We start from the raw sequence: 22,872 nt of genomic DNA on the forward strand, positions 1-22,872 counted from the left end.
ATGATGGGACTGCTTCAGATTCAGTATTATTGAGGAAGTTGCATACAAATTCGTTGTGAAATTGATGTTCAGAAATTAGGAAACAGAATGTACTGAAGTAGAGTCATTAGAAATCAAAGTGTATTTTGCTTCTCTGTTACCACCAAGGACTATTGAATTTTGAACCCCTGAACACTCTCTTCTAGCTGCTTTCGAAATCTATTGAACAACTGAAGCAACCAGGCAGTCACCTCGAGGAAGCGGAGGAAGAGCTTCAGGGGGACCAGGCGATGCAGGAAGACAGAGCGCCCTCTAGTGGCAACAGCACTAGGAGCGACAGCAGTGCTTGTGTGGATGACACACTGGGACAAGTTGGGGCTGTGAAGGTCAAGGAGGAACCAGTGGACAGTGATGAAGATGCTCAGATCCAGGAAATGGAATCTGGGGAGCAGGCTGCTTTTATGCAACAGGTAATAGGCAAAGATTTAGCTCCAGGATTTGTAATTAAAGTCATTATCTGAATATGAAATGCATTGCAGGTTTTGGTAAATGGATATTATTTCCTATCCTGTTTATATTTCTGAATGATTTGATTTTAGTGTTTAAGGATTCTACTTAATACATATATATCTATATAGAGATTTCTCTATATACTGGTTTCTATATAGATATCAAGGTTTCATTGAAACTCCACTGGTAAGGAAATACTTGTTACACTAAAATTATACTACATAAGTATACACATAATTAATAGGCTTTAAATTCATCCCAAAGCCTGCCACACCAATTACTTCTAAGGAAAACGAACTCACTGTTGATTTTAGTTTATCTGTTGAGATCAGTGACTGCTGGATCAAGTCACCCAGTCTGATCAATGAAACATTCTATTAGTTCTTGAATTTTTTTTTTTTTTTTGGTATATAGAATTCAGTTTTCACATTGTTGTACATAATGTATCATACTACAGTCTTGAACACTGTTAAAGGTAGTCTGCCCCTTCCGTCCTCTCTCTTTTTTGTTAAGTTAAATGTTCTGGTTACCATGCCAATAGTCCTTAGGTTATTGTATAGATTGCAATTGAAAATATTAGGAATAGAGGTGGTTTTAAATATATAGATTGCAAAGTACAGCACTATTTTAAATATTACATTATGTCTCACCTAGCACTGCTCATTTTACTTTTATCTTGTGTTATTTGATGACATTGTCTATCAAAAAAGATCAAATGAAGCCGATGCAAGTATCGGCAAGGAGTAATGTGCAGCATTATGGTCCAATCAGATACTATATTGTATCTACAATTGTAGAAAACATAGTAATGGTATGATGATTATCTGATATGAAGTCACAATTATGTTTAAAAGAAGAAGGTGTATCATATTTCATAATCATATCACTAGGATCTCTTAGGCATGATTCCATAATGACCCGGCATATACCATACCATTTTGGCAAATAAAAATTTAGGAAAGTTAGGCTTAACAACAGAATCTACTTGTATATAATGCACCTTCAGAAGGACTGTGTCCTTTGATGCTATGAAATACAAACAACTTTGAAGGCAACAGAAGACTCTGTTTATTTAAGTCAGTTCTTTGTCAGGTTCCTGCTGTTCTACAGAAAACTGATTCTATGCGGCTGAACAGGAAATGCCTTGTGGAAACAGGAAGTCCAAGTGATTCATGTAATGAGGAATGTAGGGGGGGAAAAACGGAGGATAGTGTTTTACTCTTTCTGTTTTTAAAGGGCACTCTATGAATTGATTTATTGTCTAAGAAAATAACACCACAAGTAGGGAAATTGTTAAGGAAGCTTTTCACTGGAACATTTCCTTCATACTCCCTTTTGATATGTTTACCTTGTTTTATAGGTTTACTTTTGTTAAGCTAGTTAAAGATTCTCTGTATTAAGACCCCTTTAATATGGATAATCCAAATTGACCTAGAATCTTTGTGAGGTTTTTTTCTATTAAAATATTTATATTTCTAAATCCAAGGTATTTTAAGGTGTAGTATCCTGTTTCAAAGGAGATAGAACAATTTTGCCAAATGTAGACATTGTAACAACTGTATGTTATTGGCACGTGTTGTTTACATTTTGCTGTGACATTTAAAAATATTTCTTAAAAAAAGGTCACTGCTAAAGATACATTATCCTTTTTAAAAAAGTCTCCATTCAAATTAAATTAATATAACTAGTAGTTAGAAAGTTTAAAACTTTTCCATATAACGAAAGTCCTTCTGATAATTTGACAAATAGCTATAATAGGCAACTTTTCCTATTACCAACATATTTTGGTTAGTATATTCCTTAAGATTAAAATGACTTTTTGTCAGTTGTTTTGCATTAAAAATATGGCATTCCTAAGATAAAATTGTATATTTTTTCCATCTCATAAATATTCATTTTCTTTAAAGTCTTCTTTCAATCTCATAAAAAAGGGATAGTGCATCTTTTAAAATACATTTTATTTGGGGAGGAACATGTGGCTGAGCAGACTTTTGTATAATATCACTTCAAAGATATGTAATCACAAACAAAAAAAAAACCTATTTTTTATAATGTCATTTGAGAGAGCTAGCTTCATCAGTACAGTTGGTGGACATTAATTGTTTGAATTTGATAGTCTTTGAATTTAATCAAGAAACTACCTGGAACCAGTGAAAAAGAAAGCTGGACTTAATTCATCTTAGAATTAATTGATAAATGTCTCTTTTAAAATCTACTGTATTTATTATAATTTACACCCTTGAAGGTGATCTCTTGTTTTGTGTTGTAAATATATTGTTTGTATGTTTCCTTCTTGCCTTCTGTTATAAGTCTCTTCCTTTCTCAAATAAAGTTTTTTTTAAAAGATCCCCTTTCATACATTTGGCTTTGTGTAAACTTGATCTATTTAATCGAATTTGAAGCTCATGCACTAGGTCTCGTATACCAAAATATATTTGCCATTTGTTGTCGAAACAAGAAAATGAAGATATTTTGAGCAATTATTTCTCATGCCATTAAAAATAATAAATCCAACAATGATTTTAACCTACTTATGTCAGCCATTATCAGATAGCAAACACAGGTAAAATTTGTTGCCTCTTCATTTCCCCAGTGTGGCCTCTTTTTTCATGATATGTCATCATCTTTGATGTCACCTTCCAAATATAAAACTTTATATTGATAAATGTTAATTCCTAACTTTGCTCAACTTAAAAAATTATTTTTAAAAAGGTTAACATAATTCCTTCAGTGTAACAAGCACTCAGTAAATAATAAAATAAATAATGTTCCATGTATCATAATAATTTTATCTATTACAGTGACAGCCTGACCTATAAGTATAAAGTAACAGTCCATAAATTTAAAGAGAAAAAAACAATTAAATGACTTCCCCTTAGATGGAAACAATGATTCTAATGCTAGAGTAAAGAACAAGGAGCCTGGCTCAGGTAAAGGAAACTGAGCCATAGACATCCATGCCCCTTGACAGACTGTGCTCCTCTTCTGGTCAGTTGCTAGCAAAATTTAAATCAGTCAGTACTTCATAACTTCATAATGTGTTACCTTGTTTTTGTCTCAGCGGGTTAAAAATAGTTGTTTTATATTCTTTGATTCCCTTAATCTAAACTTCAATGTCTTACAAATTAAAATTACTCCAACTCACAACAATATTGCATTAGATTATTAAGAATTCTGGAGCTAAATATCACTGTTACAAAATGGGTTATTATTCCATAATGCCATAAATCTGATAATTTGATCAAAATTGTTGGAATACCATTAGTTATAATTTTCTAAAAATTGTCTTTGGACTTTTTTTTTAATGTTTTATTTATTTTTGAGACAGAGACAGAGCATGAGCAGGGGAGGGGCAGAGAGAGAGAGGGAGACACAAAATCTAAAGCAGGCTTCAGGCTCTGAGCTGTCAGCACAGAGCCCAACGTGGGGCTCAAACTCACAAACCACGAGACCATGACCTGAGCCGAAGTCGGACGTTTAACTGACTGAGCCACCCAGGCGCCCTGCCGTTAGGCTTTTTATAAAATTACAAGAAGAACCTGATGCCAGAGATCCTCAAAAAGGAGTTGGAGGAACCAATTAGATAATGGTTTCATACTGCATTTCTGATTTTCAAACTGTAAAGTGGAAGTTCAATAAAAAGTACCAATCTCATGTTAAAAACTTTTTCTTTAAGAAAAATACTTTTTGCCAGGAATTGCAGTTACTAAACATTAGATTTCCTCTTCTGGCAGTAAAAATCCACCTTCTCATTGGTAAAGGTGGCTGCTGAAATGGAGACTGCTACTTTTAATTAATCTGAAAAAGATTATCTTTAAGAAATTTGTACTTAGTTTTATACTTTTTTCTCTAAAGGATATTAAAAAGGAATTCAGACACTCAACATTTTTTTTGAAACCTAGTACTCAACGGATATATAGGTAGATAAGATTATTTTTTTTAATTTGGCATTTCTTTGTGATTATTTCGATAATGGAAACGGAATTGTGGGTATACAATTGTGAGTTAATAATGATAAATAATCAAGGTAATTACCAATTACAATCAAGAACTTGGATATGCAAGAGAAGGAATTCTAGATGTAGATTACCATTCCCTTTGTTCTTGATAATTCCTCCATTGGGGTTTTAAAAGGAAAGGATGGGAGGGCAATCAAAGAATTCTGGCAAAGAAAACAAGATACTGGGAATGTGACTTTTCAGAACTTATCTATTTAGATTTAAAAAGTTCTCTATTCTAATTTCATAATACCTTCTTTAAGGCTTATAAAGTGGAAGGTTTAGACCATGCAACCTTTTGGGGTCATCTTGATTTAAAAAAAGACTTTCACTTTTAACTATTGCAAACATATGTCTAGTAACTTGTTTAGTTCTCACAACAACCTTATGAGGTAGATATTATTTCTCATTGTAGAGATGAGGGCACTGAGGCACAAGGAAGTTAAATAAGGCCAAAGTCACCCAATCAGTGACAGTCTAGCTCTAATTTGAACCCAAGCACTCTGGCACTGGAGTTCTTGTTCTCTCCTTTTACTACCGCACTGCATTTAATGCAACATTTCTTTTCACCTATACAGGTTTATTAATTCACCAGTTCTCTCTCTCTCTCTCTCTCTCTCTCTCTCTCTCTCTCTCTCCTCTTTTCCCTCTTCCCTCTTCTCTCTTCCCTCTTCTCTCTTCTTCTCTCTTTTCTCTCTCTCTCCTTTCTTCCAGCCCCCCATCAACATTTCCGAACTGTTTTGAATCAATTTTCTCTTAATCATTGTTTCCTTGTTGTAAAGTAGGAGATCAGGACTCTTTTTTTTTTTTTTTTTGTCTAATGCACAGATGAGAGACTTAATTCTTGGACACATGATATTCAACCATTTTGAGTCATGAAAATTTGTGAGTTTCTTTTTTTCTGACCCAAGCCAGTGTTAGGATGAGGGAAAACAGAATACCTGCCCTTGAGATTAATTTTGGGGGAAGAGGAGAAAAGATTTCAACTAGGTCAAGCTCTCCTTTGCCACTTCTTATCTTTATTTCCCAACCAAGGCAAAGATCCCAATTTCTAAGCACCTAGAACGCTGCCTTTTAAAACCTTTTTTTGACTTCTGCTCTTGATAATTATTTTGAGCTAAAATAGTCTGTATAAAATGTTGGGGAGAGGAAGAACAGAGACATTTGTCTTGAGTTCTTGTCTTTCTAGGTGATTTTTCTGTTGAAAGATGCATAAAAATCCTCCTGAGGGAAGTTGCTGGCAATTCAGATTCTGACTGCACCTCCTAGAGGTTCTGATTCTGTTGTCCCAACATGGAGCCCAGGCATGTAATTTTTTAAGCCCTTCGGGAGAGTCTGATTCAGATATAATGTTCTGGAGGTGCCCAAGGGCCCTAAACCACTTCCTGAATTAAGGCCTGATTTTCAATAGCTTTTACCTAAGATCCTTGAACTCTTCATTCATAGTTTCCAAAATAGACTATATTCTATTTTTTGTGTATTGTTCTGTTTCATTTGCATTTTAACTCGACTACAGATTATTCTCACAATATTTACTGCTGTTACTTCTTTGATAGTATTTGTCCTTTTGGTTTATTTTTCTCTTCTAATTTAAATAATTGCTTAGCCTGTTTATAGAGTATTACTCACCAATACTTGGCAAATTATTTTTCTTCACAAGTTGTGAGCTATTTGTTGCAACATAGTTTTTTGTTTTTGTGTTTTTGTTGAGATAAATTTCATATCACATACAATTTATCATTTTGTCCATTTTAAAGTATACAATTCGGTGGGTTTTGGTATATTCATGATGCTGTGCTGCTGTCACTACTATCACTACTACCTAATTCCAGAATATTTTCATCAACTGAAAGCAATCCTCTACCAGTTAATCAGTCACTCCCCCCTTGCTCCCTCCCTCCAGCCCCTGGCAACCACTTACATCTACTTTAGGTCTCTATGGATTTGCCTGTTGTGGACACTTCATATAAATGAATCATATATTATGTGGCCTTTTGTGTGTCTGGCTTCTTTCACTCTGCATGTTTTCAAGGTTCGCGTATCAGTACTGCATTCCTTTTTATGACTGAATAATACTCCATTGTGTGAATATACTACATTTTGTTTATGCAGTCATTAGTTGAAGGACACATAGTTTTCATTCTTTGGCTCCTATGAGTAATGCTGCTATAAATGTTCATGTTCAAGCTTTTATGTTAACATACGTTATTCTCTTGAGTATATGCATAGTATATACCTAGGAGTGAAATTGCTGGGCTCCATGGTACTTCTGTTTACTTGTGAAGAACTGCCAGATTGTTTTCCACTAGCAGTATAAGAGGGATTGCAATGTTTCCACGTCCTTCCAACACTTGTTATTTTGTTTTTTTTTTTAAATTGCAGTCATCCTGGTGCATGTGAAATATCAACTCATTGCTGCTTTGATTCCTATTTTGCTAATTGCTAATGGTGATGAGCATCTTTAAATTTCCTTAGTGACCATTTGTATCTTTTGGGGGTAATACCTATTCAAGTCCTCTGCCCAGTTTTTGATTGGCTTCTTAGTCTTTTTGTTGTTGAGTTTTAAGTGTTTTTAAATATATTTGCTGGATATCCAAAATGTGAATTGCAAATTATCAAATATATGAGTTGCAAATTTTTTCTCCCATTCTGTGGGTCTTCTTTCCTTTTCTTGATGTTTCTATTGGTACACAAACATTTTTATTTTTGCTGCAGTCTAGTTTATCTATTTTTTTCTTTTGTTGCTTATGCTTTTGGTGCCATATTTAAGAAACCATTGCCTAATCCAATGTCACAAAGATGTATACCCCTGTTTCCTTCTAAGAGTTTTTTATTTTATTTTATTTTTTTAATGTTTTTATTATTTTTTTTTTTTATTTTTGGGAGAGAGAGACAGAGCATGAGCATGAGCATGAGCAGGGGAGGGAGAGAGAGAGAGAGGGAGATGCAGAACCCAAAGCAGCTCCCGGCTCTGAGATGTCAGCACAGAGCCTGATGGGGGGCTTGAACTCATGAACCGCAAGATCATGACCTGAGCCGAAGTCAGACGCTCAACCAAGTGAGCCACCCAGGTGCCCCTAAGAGTTTTTAATTTTAGCACTTTTAGGTCTTTGATCCATTTTTGAGTTATATACACTTTTTTAAAAAAATGTTCTTCCATTTGAGTTATTTTTAAAGAGATAAGAACTTAATGATTGTTGGTCTCCATTTTCTCATGCAGCATCTCCATTTTTTTTTTTTAATTTCTAGCTGATATTGGTCTTGCATTTCTCCCCTTCCTGTTATTATCTCTTGTTGCTTCCTGGCTTTTGAGGCTCTTCCTTTCCTTTTTCTTCCCAATAACCATATAAATGCTACAATCTTGCTGTTTATTGTACCTAATATAAACTGAACAAAACATTAAGTTTATTTTTCCTTTAAGAAATGCCTTTTGCTGGTGATGTTTAAAAACTAAATCTGAGGGGCACCTGGGTGGCTCAGTTGGTTGGGCGTCCGACTTCAGCTCAGGTCATGATCTCACAGTTCGTGGGTTCAAGCCCCGCATCAGACTCTGTGCTGACAGCTCAGAGCCTGGAGCCTGTTTCAGATTCTATGTCTCCCTCTCTCTCTGCCCCTCCCCTGTTCATGCTCTGTCTCTGTCTCAAGAATAAATAAACATTAAAAAAATTTAAAAAAAAAACTAAATCAGAGTTATTTTTCCTCATTTATAAGACAAAATTCTATCCTGGTTACTCATTTTTACTCATGTCTTGTTTGCCCTTAAATTTTATGTTGAACCCGTGTTTTCCTCTTTGCTTTCATCTTTGTGTCTCTGTTGACAGAATTTCTGCAATGACCCCTATATTTGTACTGTCCAAACTGGTAGCCACTTGTATCAATCAAGAATTTAACATGTGACTGGTATGACTGAGATATGCTGTAAGTGTGAAATGCACACTAGATTTCAGAGACATAGTAGGAAAAATATATTCCTAAGTGATAAAGATGTATTTGGTTACATATTAAAATAATATTTTAAATAGATTATGTAACATTATTAAAATTAATCTTTCTTAATGTGGCTGTTAGAAAAGTTAAGATTATATATGTGGCTTACATTTTTGGCTCACATTATATTTTCTGTTATAGAATCCTGCTTTAGATCATCTTTCATTTTATATTATGTAAACAGACTTCACTACATCATTTTAGAAATAGGTGGGCTATCAAACTTGAACAAACCAATATTTGCTCATGCCATTATCTTTCTGTTGCTGTTACTCAGTTTAACATACACATGTAAATTGTTAGTGTTAGAAGGGATATGCATATCTGAATGATTTAAGGGTTTAAAGACCTCCTTGTTCTTTACCTTAAAGGTAACTTGAAGTCTATCAAATGCTTTATTAATACTTATCAGTTGTAAGGAAAATTCGCTTATTTCTCCACTCTCATCTCAGTTATTAAATTCACTCTCTTTAAAATACACTGTTTTATCCGGCTTTTCCATTTTATCCATGGAACCACCCTTTAAACACTGGAAAGATTATTATGAAATCACCTTTATTTCCTCTCATTTCTAATAAGCAATTGCAATACTCCTGTTTCTGATTTCCAAGCCATCATATCTCTGTACTTTCTCTTTGGCTCTGCTTTCCCTGGTCAATATCTTAATTAATAGTAACACAAATTCATTCTTTTGCTATTACAATAACCTCCTTCCGCATCAGTGTAGTCTTTATACTGATTCAATGAACGTACTGTAAAATACCAATGCCCTGCTCACATTCTCTGTAAACAGAACCTACAATATCTACCTAATAGTTTAATCTAAATGGTATCCTGTAGTTTCAACCCTCATAATTATATATATATATATATATATATATATTTTTTTTTTTTTTTTTCCCTCTGGCTCTAGTGATAATAGTCACTTTTTAATTTTTATTTTTTGCCAGGGGTTAATGATGGATTTTTTTTTCTTGATGAATTGATTACTTGATATTCCATAAGCTGAATTGATTTGTGATCATTTGTATTCTATATGAATCATTATTCTACTAGACACATTTTTAGATAAAAATACAGCACATCAGATAATTTTCATGGTCTCTCTGTAGTATTAATTTTTCTATATCCATGTATTCTATAGATAGCTTTTGAAAGGTAAAGCACAGAAAGAAGAAAAATTATGCGTATTAATTTTAGAGACTGAATCGACTTCATCTTTACAGATATTTAAATAGAAGTATTACTGAACATGACAATTGTTATGTTGTTTTGACTACACACACATCAAAGTTAAATCATGGCGTTTCTCATTGTCCTTGAGATCCTCTTGTGGAACTGCCTTTTAGATGTAGATGCCTAGTGGTTACAAATGCTGGTTCAATAGTCAGAGGGCCTGAGTTCCAAATTCAACATCTACTGTCAACTCCACCTGGAGCAAAGTATTTAGTTGTGCCAAACTTCAGTTCACTCATTTGTCAAATATGATTAACATTATCATCTTTTTGTTGGGGTGTTTGTGAAGTTTAAATGGATCAGTCTATGTAAATAATATAATATGTGCTAGCAAAATTGCTGCCGAGTAAAAATTAGCCATTGCTATTAATGTCATTGTTAATATAATATCACTAAGAGCTTCTTGGAACGTTTGTAACTTTCTTCCTCTTAGTAGGAACATTTAGTTTAACTTTTTAATAGTGAATAACTTTCTCTTCAGTTAATTAAAAGCCTTAGATCAGTGCTTCCCCAACTTTTTCAAGTCCCAGCACACAGAAAATGGCACTGTGTATATATATAGCCTATATATATATATATATATATATATATATATATATATATGGCCTATGTCACTGCAGGAGGAAGACAGTAAAGAACTGATTCAGCTGCAAGTCCCGCCCAATTTGTGGGGAAATACCTAGGTTGGGATGTTCTTTGAGAGACTGTGGGAATGCATTACTCTTCTTCCTCTCCACTCCCCTTTCTTCCTCCTCCTTTACATACCATAAAAAGAACCCCAAGATTTTTCCTGAAAAAACAGATTTCAACTAAGGATTCAGCAAATTTAAAACAACTCCAGGTCTGAATGATCAACATGATCTTTATTCCAAGAGATGTATTAAGAAACTATACTGACCAGGGAGAAAGTCTTCTGATAAATTCTTTCTATGCCCAGCTCTCCTCTAGCATTAATTCCCACCCCATTAACAGCACCAAAGCCATCAAAGAGGAAGTTGAGTTCAGCACAACTCAGAAAGCTGGCCTTGCCGGGTAGCCTACAAGGGATTCTCTTGTGACATTTGCATTGGGCTCTGCCTTTCTTTGGAGTCAGGATGAAAAAAAACAAGTACTAAACTTTTCTGAGTCTTTGCTTTTTAACAAATGCTCTGAGAATCTTTTTTTGGGTGGGAGGATTTTTTTTTTCTACTCTCTCCAGTTGGGTGGAATGTTAAACTTGTTCCATCTGGGAACAAGAAATTCTGCACTGATGCCTCCATCTTCGTAAATTGCCCCCTTGTTTTGAATAGTCATCAATCCTCTCTCTTTTACCTTCATTTAACATGATAAAGAATAAGCTCAATTTACACTGTATTTTTTTTAGCATCTTAAATATGTTTTGGCCATGATGGTAACACTATCAAATCCCTCTTTTCTTTATTTATGCTTCACCAATCAAAGTAAATTTAACATTCAGTATTCTGGTACCTATTATACATGGTTTGATTTTTCTTTTATTGCTTGAATCATCTGACAACTCATCAAAATATTCAACTTGATTCTCTCTTTTTTTTAAATTTTCTTTTACCTCATGCAAATTTTAAGTGTTACTCTATACTGTATACCTTTATATATGTGTAGTGGTTAGTTGTATCTCAATATAATTGTCTTCTAGATACAGAAGCAGTTATGTTTTTTTTTCCCCAAGGGGTTCTCCCAGGGATTCAAAAAAGTCCCAATTTCTTTCTTTCTTTTTTAAAAGTGAGAGAGAGAGAGACAGAGAGAGAGAGAGACAGAGAGAGAGAGAGAACAAGCAGGGGAGGGACAGAATCCCAGCTCCACGCTGTCAGCACAGAGCCAGTTGTGGGACTCAAACCCACAAAGCATGAGATCATGACCTGAGCCGAACCCAAGAGTCAGACACTTAAGTGACTGAATCACCCAGGTGCCCTAAAAAAGTCACAATTTCTAATGTCATGGGTTTTCTTTGTCCCATAATAATTTGAATTGAAATGTTGAATTAAATGAATTAGAGGCGTCTAGATGGCTCAGTCAGTTAAGTGACCGACTTGGGCTCAGGTCATGATCTCACTGGTTGGGGAGTTCGAGCCCCACATCAGGCTCTCTGCTGCTGGCTTGGAGCCTGTTTCAGATTCTGCATCTCCCTCACTCTCTGCCCCTCCTCCACTCACACTCTGTCTCTCTCAAAAATAAATGAACATTAAAAATTTTTTAAATAAATAAATGAATTAAAGTAAGGTTTCTATTTTGGTTACTTTAACTCTCTAAATCTTACTGATTTTTAATCTACTCTTGAAAAGTAAATACAACAATTCTCTCATTATATATATACAGTTTGATGAATTTTGACAAATGTGTGTACCAAAATCTAGATAAAGAATATTTATGCCATTTCAAAGACTTCTTTCCTGCTTCTTTTTAATCAAGCCTCTACCCACACTCCCCAATCATTCATCTGTATTCTGTCACTATGCATTAGTTTTGATTTTTCTACAATTTCATGTAAATAAATTATATACAAGGAGTCTATGATATTTTCAATCTGGATTATTTTTTTCCTCTCAAAGATTGCTTCTATAGCCATCCATGTATGTATCAGTAATAATGGTGTTTTCTTATTTATGAATAGCGTTCCATTATATGGATATGCCACAATTTGTTTATACATTCATCTACTGATGAAAAATTAGGTTATTTCCAGGCATGAGTGACTAAGATATAGCTGCTGTCTTTGTAGACATTTGTCTTTATTTTTTCTGGGTAAATACCTGGAAGTGGAATTGTTGAGTTGTGAGCTATTTGCTTAACTTTATAAGAAACTGCCAAATTATTTTTGATTGTTTATTATTTTACATTCTCATCAGCAAGGTATGAGAGTCCTGTTACTGACACTTGGTACTATCAGATTTTTTTAACTGTATGCACTCTAGCGGATGTGTAATGGAATCTCATTGTAGTTTTGTGTTTCTTGATGTCTAATGATGTTGAGCAGTTTTTCATATGCTTATTGGCCATTTATAGAACTTCTTTGGTAAATTAATGACTCAGCTATGTTGCATGTTTTTTTTTTTAATCGAAGTGTCTGTCTTTTTATTATTGGTTTCAGGAGTAACATATAATCTGGATACGATCAATTTCTAGGTATATATGTTGCAAGTATTTTCAACCAGCGTATAGCTTTGCTTTTTATTTTGAAAAGCAGAATGTTTTAATTTTGATGCGTCCCGATCTATCAATTTTTTCTTCTCGGTTAACCCTTTAATGTCCTAAGAAAAATTTGCTCCACTGTTTTTTTTTCCTTCTAGTTCTGTTTTTTCATTTAAAGCTAAGAGCCATTTTGAGCCATGTAGTTGTGTGTATGATGTGGAGAAAGGCTGAGGTTCATATCTTATATAAGTATCTTAAATTTTTCAGAATCAGTTTTTGCAAAGATTATCATTGTTCCTTTGAATTATTTTGATGCCTTTGCTGGAAATCAATTGAACATATATGTGTGAGTAAATTTCTGAACTCTTTATTGATTCCATTGATATATATGTCTAGCTTTACAACAATATCACAGAATTTAGATTATTGTTGCTTTATAGCAAGTCGTAACATCAGATAATGTGTTTTTCATCTATGTATTTTTATTATCTTGCTATCACTGGTTTTCAGCAATTTGATTGTGGTTTGGCTCAGTGCAGAGGGTTTTTTTCTTTCTTTCCCCCTTTTTTTTTTTTTTTTTTTTTTTTTTGATCCTGCTTTGGTTCACTGAGCTTCTTGCATGTGGGTGTTTGTACTTTTTAAATTTTTGGAAAATGTGAGACATTGTTTCTTCTAATATTTCTTCTCCTTCTCTTTTGGGGCTCCAAGTACACCCAGAGTAGATGACTTGATATCGTCTCACCACTCTATAAGTCTCTGTACATTCTTTTCTTGTTCTTTTTTTCTCTTTTTATTTCAGTTTGTGCAATTTCTATTTCCATACTCATTTTTTCTTCTAGTGAATAAACTTGTTCACATCCAACAAATTCGTCATTAAGGTAGTATATTTTTCAGAGATTTCATTTAGTTCTTTTATGTATTTTCCATTTATATCCTTTTATTCATTTCCCTTTAAATCTTTGGACATATTTATAATACTCACTTTAAAGCCCTTTACTGTTAATTCTACTGTCTCCAACATTTCTGTGTCTGCTACTACTCCTTAATTTTTCTCTTGAACATTGTTCTTATTTTTCTGCTCCTTTTAATGTCTAATAAATTTTCATTAGATGCCAGACAATTTAAATTTGTTGTCTTTCTTTAAATAACATTGATCATTTGAACCTTTCAAGACTCGATTTTCAGCTTTGTTAGGGCTGGTCTATGGCTGCCATGACTCTCAAACTGGTTTTTCTCTCTCACTAATGAGTATGCTCTCTGGGCATCTATTGAATGTCCTGGATGTTTACAGGGATGGGTGACCCTAGGGAGTTATTAATCCTATCCCAGGGTCCTGTGGGAGGAACGAGAATGCAGAAGGGAGCATGATCAGGAAAGTGTGAAGAGATAAATACAGCTTTGATTGGTGCGGGGGTGGGGGGGGGGAGTTACAGATGGTAAAGGGAGAGGGAGCTGGTTTAACTCACTCTTAGGCCTGGGTTCATTTTAGAATCTGGTCACTTACCACTCAATTCTTTGTGGCTTGACCATTGTCTCATTGAATTTCTTGGTTTTTGGTTATCTTCACATTCAAACATTAATTTCAAACGGGGACATGGAGGAATAATAATAATTGCTTATTGATTTCTGGCATATATAGACAAACACATACTGAAAAGGGCATTGCCAACCCATGTGTACTGGATGACATTTTGGCATCTTGCAATTATGTGAAATAAACCAAGTAAAAAACAGTAATACTGACTAGTTTTGAAAAACCTTTTCAAATTTCACTTTCAAATGTTAGATTTTTTTCTTCCTCTACCTCCTCCTTCTCAGCTTTCTTTTATTCTTTTCCTGAGTAACCTCCATGAATTGGGTGTGTTTTTGTCATTAAAGATTATACTATAATTTTGTTAGCTCATGGTCTATTAATTCAGTCAACTCACATAGTAATAAATAATAAGTCTAATGAAAATCCTGAATTCAAGTATGAAAAGCATAAATAATGAAATATTTATAACATCTGCATACTGGTTACCATAAATGTAATTCTCCCTCCCCCAATTGAGTATCACTTACAGTTTGTATATTGTATTATATATTTAATGTTTCTATTTAAACAGATAAGCCATGTCTGTCTGCACTGATTCTGAATTTTTTTCGTCTCTAAGTTAAAGTTACCTTGCAATATTCTAACCCAGGATCCCTGGGAAGCAGTTTCCTTGACTTTATTTTTCCATCACAGTGCTTCTTTATTTAAGATGACAAGTAGAAATCAAAGCTAATGAAAACCATGATTGATAAAAATGGGTAGCACCTACCAAGCCAGGAAAATTCTTCTAGAAACATGAAAATATGGATGTGTTTAAAATAATGTCTTGAACAAAAGCTAGAACTGCAGTGGCAAACTTAGAGAAAATTATGTTATTGGCTAAGCAGTGGGGAGGGTGGTGCATGGGAGAAGAATTTTCTCAAGAGATTACAAAGGCTTTATGCTTTTTTCAATTGATCTCTTAAGTTGCAGTGGGTAATGGAGAGAGAGGATATAAACGTGGTAAAAAACAAGGAATGGATTTTTAACTTCGATTCAGAAGTATTGAGGTTTTGATTTGATTTGGTGTCAAAATATGTCCTTAAAGCAATCAGAAAATTGGCTTAAATTAAAGTGTTGGTAAACCTTGGTGGATGTGGTGATGGGAGGTTGGGGGGGGGGGGCGGGTGGTGGATGTCTTTTTCATCCTCTTTAATTGTCATGGGCTTTTGGATGGCTCCTAAAGTGAATTAGGAAGTTCTTAGACATTTGGCATTAAAGTCCAGGTCAGGAAGTTTATGTGAATATTCAGCTTCTGGTTCTTGGATGGTGTGCTGATACTGTATATTTTTTAATGGTTACATTTTTCCTTGTATAGTATAAAAGATTTACTGTTACAGTTTGTGTGTGGCCAGGCAGTGGCATATGGAAAAGCTGTTTCCTGCTATTTAATTTAATTAGCCCAATCACGTGCCAGCCTTCGGGCATGTCACTCTGGACCTCTGAGGCTCTTTGTCTGTCAAAAAGATGGACAATATCTTGGCTTTGTTTTGTTGCTGGGCATGCTGCAGATAAAACCATTGAAATTTTGACTATTTGTTTAGCCACATTTTTGCATTTTCACCATTTGGCTTTGATTTTTTTTTTTTTATACAAAATGATAACATTTTGGCTTTGGGAAGGTGAAAAAGAAATATTGAGGATACGAAGAAGAGCTCCTGCTCTTTGTGTTTAATGTAGGCTTGAGAATACTATGGTTTTGCAGTCAGAAATTTTTAGTCAGTTTGTTACCACTTTGTTAGTAGAAACTCAAGATCATTATCATTGGATCACTTTAACCCTAACTTAGCTGCCAAACTGTCATTTTAAATCAAGCCCCTTTTTTGGTTCCTGTGTATATTTAATGTGATTTTCTTTATCTTGCCAGATCTCTAAATCTGTCGGTGAATTTATTGTTGAAAAAGAAACTATTTCATTTTGGACGAGATATTTTGGATGAGAATATTTTAGCTTTGTTTTGTTTTCATAGAAAGACAACGGTTAACACATTTAGTCATTTTAAGAAATTTTCCCAGTATTTTAGTCTTTCTTTCAAGGTCAAAGATATTTAAAAATTTTTTTTCTTTTTTTATTGATATGTTCAAAGTTTAAAAATTCTCTTTAATCAGATTTAAGTCATTCTTATACTCCTGATACTTTTCAAGCTTTAAAATTAGTGAAGAATGTTTGAAAAGAAACAGATTAAAAAATACTTTCTGCAACGAATCTGATTTGCAGTGAGGACATCTGCCTAAATTTCCAGCTGAATTAACAGCAATTTCCATGAATCAAAGTGACTTGTCCCATGTGGTACACTTACTTGAATATCCACATTTTAAAATTAGGGGTCCCAGATTTGAGACTCTTAATTAATTGAGACACATGCACAGTTTGGAACTTCAAGAGGATTTGCATATGGACTTAATAATGTCCTGCAAGAGTTAAATTCAAGCACACCAAACATCTACTCGGTGTGCACTACTCTCCTAGGTGCCAAGACAGAGCCCCTAACCTCTGACATTTCTTGGCCTTTGGCACAACCAATGGGACCTATACTGAACAAATGACAATCGGTCTCAAAGGTCGTATCTTTGTTCCAAAGCTCATAAATTTATTACTTTCCAATAGATAAGGAATTTTCTAAAGAATAATTGCATGTTTCACTCTGATAGAATTTGTAGATAAGGTCCTTACCTTTGATTATTTTTTGATTAAAACTGTGAAGTGGTAAAAGAAAAGGAAGTTAAAACCTAGATATGTAAGTCCTCTTAACCAACATAATTCTTACACTATAATTTACATTCACAGCACAGACATTTATAATGATCTCATGTTTAATATAGCCGCCACCACTCAGGCAAAGCCTGTCTTATTAAGGATCTATGAGCTGCAGGGATTTTGTGTTTTCTTTGAGGACATGCAAAGTGAAAGCTGTGCTTTTTTATCTTCCTATACTTTTTACATCAGTTCTCCAGTGTAACTGCATTTAAATCTTTCATCATTGTTTCTATTTTAGGATTCATTATTCTCTAGTTCTTCAAGATAATTAATTTTTCATTTTCATTTTATTTTAAATGCATATTTAGAGTGATTTTTCTGAGAGCATACATACACCACCACACATTGATTTTAGAAGGCAGTATCCACATAAGAAAATTAAAGTTGCTGATAACTTTTTAAGAGTAAACATATTTTTAATACCCAGACACACCCATATTGTCTACATAGAATAAACTTATGGCTGAAATACAGTAATTTCTCATACAGCTCTCTTTTTCAGTATTGATATTTGATTGAAAATGTTATAAAGTTAAACATGACTAAGGTTTTTTAATGAAATTAGTAATGAGGTAGCAGTTAATTCAGAAATAGAGATCTGCTTAAGATATTTTAAGGCAAGAGTATTCAGTATTAACCTAAAAGGAGAAACTTGAATATAGGTATTGAATGGCAGTACCTAATTTCTTTTAGAAAATGTAACCCTTATAAAATTCTAATTTAAAAAAATTAATAACCATAATGAAGGCACCTGTGCAATTTCAAATAGATATTTAAGAAAAAAAACCACCTGTATTAAAAGAGTGTTTATAATTTAACTTATGAACTCATTTGACTTCTAGCAAACAATCCCAATTAATTTACACATCAGCCTAATATTTTATTGCAGGTACACTTATGAGTGTATGACTATGTATGTAAACTGACCAACATCCTTCATCTATTTTTTTTAATTGCAATTTAGCCTGTGTATAATCAGTAATAGTGCAGGCTGATTCAGTACATGCAGGCTGAACAACTCCTTGTTCCTGGGACCACAACCAGGGAATGAGAAGATGACCATAGAACGGCAAGATAAATGAGATGGCCAAATAGGTTTCTAAGTTTACAGTCACTTAGGGAAATTGACGAGTGAATAAATGAAGAAAATACAGTGTCATTTGTGCTATCCTGGTAAAAATATGTATAAAGCACAAAGTCTGTATAGGTCTTGATCACAGTGTTCTACTTTCTAAGTTGCTAGGTGAACTATGATCCAACTCACATCAGCTGTCCAGTGACCGTTGCTACCTGTGAGTGCCACTCAGGGTTCAGCAATGAGTTTGGCATCTTGCGCCTGGCCCTCCTGAAGACTGAATATAGGGAAGATCTTGAGGTTTCCAAACTACAGTTTCATGGCCTCTGCTGTACATGGAGTTATTCTGAGAAAGAGCCTCCAATGATAATTATAACAGTTGATATTTTTGTTTGTTTTATGACAATGGAGAAGATTTATCAAAGAAAGACATTGCCTGTTTCTTTTAGGAAAATTGAGAGGGGTTTTGTATTTTTTTCACTCATTCCTTAAAATGGGAGGATATTGTAGGCAGAAATCAAATTTTTAATTGTTATTTCAACTCTACTTATTACAAACTGGAATTAGCAAAATTTGTGTCAAGATATTAGGGTTGAATTTCTTAAGTGTAAATTATGTTAACATGCTTTCATCTATGGAATTTACTTATCATGGAAAAAAATTAACATATTAACTATTTTTAAATGTACAGCTCAGTAGTATTAACTATATAAACATTATTATACACAGATCTCTTGTTTTTCATCTTGCAAAATTGAAAATCTATACCCTTTGAACAACTCCCAATATCCCCCTCACCCCAGGTCCTGCTAGCCATGTTCTATTTGCTGTTTGTGTGAGTTTGCGTGTTGTATATGCCTTGTATATATGGAATCCTGCAGTATTTATCTTTTGTGACTAGCTTATTTCACTTAGCGTAATTTCCTCAAGATTCTTCCATCTTGTAGAATATGACAGCATAAGTTCCTTTTTTAGGGAAGTTCCAGTTATCCATCAATGGACATTTAAGTTGCTTTCACCCCTTGGTTATTGTGAATAATGCTGCAATGAACACAGGTGTGCAATTATCTCTTTGAGATTCTGTTTCCATTTTTTTGAGGTATATACCAAGAAGTGGGATTGCCGGATCATTGATAATCCTATTTTTTTTTTTTGAGAAAACCCCATACTGTTTTCTGTAGTAGATGCATCATTTTACATTCCTACCCATAGTGTTCTAGGGACTCTAATTTTTCCACATCCTTAACAGTATTTGTTACTTTGTTTGTTTGTTTGTTTGTTTGTTTGTTTGTTTTGACAATGGCTATTATATCTGGTATGAGGTGATATCTCATGCAGTTTTGATTTGCATTTCCCTGATAATTAGTAATACTGAACACCTTTTCATATACTTCTTTGCCATTTATATATTTCTTTGGAGAAATGTCTATTCAAGTTCTCTGCCCATCTTAAAATCAGGCTATTTTGTTATTGTTGAATTGTAGAAGTTCATAATATATTTTGAATGTTAACTCCTTTTTGAATACGTGATTTTCATGTATTTTATCCCATTCTGTATATATATTGCTTTTAAATTCTGTTCATTATTTTCTTTGCTGCATGGAAATTTTTAAGTTTGACATAGTTACATTTGACTGTTGTTACCTGTGATTATGCAACTTTTTAAAATTTGAAAGTTCATTTTTATTGTGGCACAAGAGAGTAGTAGTCACTAACTTGTGCAGATCAAAAAAAGAATTTTAATCAATAATATTGATAACTGAAAGATTCTTGATTAACACTGCAACTGATCCTTTTTAGATGATTTAAAGTTGTCTTTTGAGCTATATACTAATGATTGTGGTTTCCTTTGAGAAAGGTATCCAATTTTTAAATAATGCATCTCTTAATTTTATTTTTTTCTTAATCTTAAACATAAGATAAAGATCCTAAAAGATGATATGAGATGCTTATTTGTCTATGATTTGAGAATCTTATTCCCTACCCAAGAAGACAGCTGGCTTATAAAGTGATTATATATATATATATATATATATATATATATATATATATATACACACATTAACGTATGTATGCATGTATATGTATCTATGTGTGTGTATATGTGTAACACAACTTAACATGTAAAGATGAGAACTATTTACACTTTTTTTTAATGTTTATTTATTTTTTGAGAGAGAGAGACAGAGTGTGAGCAGGGAGGGGCAGAGAGAGAGGAAGACACAGAATCTGAAGCAGGCTCCAGGCTCTGAGCTGTCAGCACAGAGCCTGACGCAGGGCTCAAACCCACAAGCTATGAGATCATGACCTGAGCCGAAGGCAGATGTTTAACTGACTAAACCACCCAGGTACCCCTAGAAATATTTACACTTATTATTGACAGCTATCAGGCAGGTAGACCAATATTGAGTGTCCATTTTATTTTTTAATTTCTTTTTTTTTCTTTATCTCTCACATAATTTCCTTCAAAATTATAACTGGTTAGGGGGGAAAAAAGACTTGTTGGATGTTTAAAAAGTCAAGTGAGTGGTGACTTAGCATTTTTTAAAATTTTATTTTATTTTATTTAAATCCAAGTTAATTAACATGTAGCGTAAGAATGGTCTCAGGAGTAGAATTTAGTGATTCATCACTTACATATAACACCCAGGGTTCATCCCAACAAGTGCCCTCCTTAATGCCCATTGCCCATTTATCCCATCCCCACACCCAACACCCCTCTAGCAACCCTCAGTTTGTTCTCTGTATTTAAGAGCCTCTTATGGTTTGCCTCCCTCTCTGTTTTTATCTTATTTGTCCTTCCCTTACCCTATGTTCATCTGTTTTGTGTCTTAAATTCCACTCAATTTAGCATTTTCAAACCAAGATTGACAAATAGATTTCTACCTAAAGGTGAGAGATGGAAGAAACACAATCTGTGCTGACGGTGTTTTTGATATTTCTCATGAGTGAAAATAATACAACTAAGTCAGTAACAAAATGTATGCAAAAACAGTGTTTTCTAGCATTTAAAGTATTATAGAAAGCAATACTAAAAGTAGTACAGAAAGACAAAATTTTATTATTGGCAGGGATATTAGATTATGATAATAACAATAATAAAAAGCTGGATAAAGACAAAATTTTATTATTGGCAGGGATATTAGATAATGATAATAACAATAATAAAAAGTAGTATGTATTAAGATTTAATTAAATGCCATACACAGTGCCCAGTATTTTACATCGGTTGATCACCAGCTCTTAATTACAGATGAAGAAATGGTGGCTTCAAAATAGCGAAACAGTTGCCTTCGGTCAGACTTTTAGAAAACGGCCGAGTTCAGATTCCAACCCCAGGTCAAATGTGCGGAAGTTCAGAGAGTACTTGGAGCCTCCCTGCCAACTGATGGTAGTAATATTGTCACTGACCCTAGGATCTGACATAGATCGCTGGATAAAGTCAAACTATACCTCCTTCATCTTCAAACCAGAGAGCCAATTATTACTCTTTTAATTGTTCAACCAACTCCTTCTTACTATTTTGAGGAACATGTGCTAGCGCTTATAAAAAGAAAAGTCAAAAGTGAAAAACAACCTCATAGGAGTCAGAAAGGCATTGTATGAGTTGGCATCGCAGTTGTGGCCCTGTGGTTTTCTTTATACTAAATACCTTCCGTACCATCTTTTAATTCATCCATTTAACTCTGGTGCAGAAAACTTAGTGGTCATGGCTTAGAAGACATGCAAAATGTCATTTATGGGATACTCAGCTTTTTAATACTAAGTATTACTTTAGTAATACTAAATTTTGATACAAAATTTACTTTATTTACTGTTTGTTTTTGATTTATGATATATGTTCATTCACTTTGCCTCTTAGTATATATAGAAAACACAAATTTAAATCTTAAACTTACCATGAGTTCTTTCCAATTGGCTCACATATCCTTAACCTGCCCAGTAGATTGTGCAGTTTTAATTCTGTCTACTAACATTTACACAAAATTGTTTCCTCCCTCCTATTAATAATTACAGTAAAACACGAGATTTAAAAGAAAGGCTGGGACCCTCTCTCCTTTATATGTAAAGAATCTACTCATAAAATAATCTTAACTAAGCTAGTTTAAATCTTCATTTCTATGTTTGTTACTTACTTATGCATCCATAACATGCACGGCATTGTTTTAGGTGTTGAATATGATCCTGCCTTACTCCTATAAGCTTATAATCTGGTAAAAAGAGGATAAGTCACATACACAAATAAATAGATAAAAGATGGTAGGTTTATATGATAGCTACACTTATAATAGTACATTGGGAGAGCATATGTTTATAACTACTTAAAGAATGAATTTTCCAAATGCCCTGTGATTTAATATAAATAGTTAATGAATACCTATGCTTTCCATTCCTATTCATTTAGCTTTGTTAATGTTTTTTTTCTGCATGTACACATTTCCTAGGTCAACACATTTTCCATCACAAGCAGTAAGCTATGCAATGTACAAGCTAGGAAGTAATCCTAGCTCAATTGCTTTCACTAGTTACAACTTAAATAAATTTTCCACTCAACTCACTGGTCATGCTGGTTCCCTTTGTGTGTATTTGCATGTGAAACAATAGACTAG

At 33.8% G+C, this 22,872-nt stretch overlaps 1 protein-coding gene across 4 annotated transcripts in view; it reads left to right on the plus strand.

The window, feature by feature from the left end:
* HDAC9 (histone deacetylase 9) overlaps positions 1-22,872 on the plus strand; it is a 955,850-nt gene that overhangs the window by 595,341 nt on the left and 337,637 nt on the right. For 2 of the 4 annotated variants that reach the window (XM_042967858.1, XM_042967863.1), the window contains exon 14: positions 186-449. In XM_042967858.1, the coding sequence (XP_042823792.1) occupies positions 186-449 (264 nt within the window). Of the gene's footprint in view, positions 1-185; positions 2,818-22,872 lie in introns of those variants that run through there. The other 2 variants (XM_042967868.1, XM_007089078.3) reach the window with 1 other exon arrangement.

This window comes from Panthera tigris, chromosome A2, assembly GCF_018350195.1.
Source record: "Panthera tigris isolate Pti1 chromosome A2, P.tigris_Pti1_mat1.1, whole genome shotgun sequence".
Taxonomy (NCBI): domain Eukaryota; kingdom Metazoa; phylum Chordata; class Mammalia; order Carnivora; family Felidae; genus Panthera; species Panthera tigris.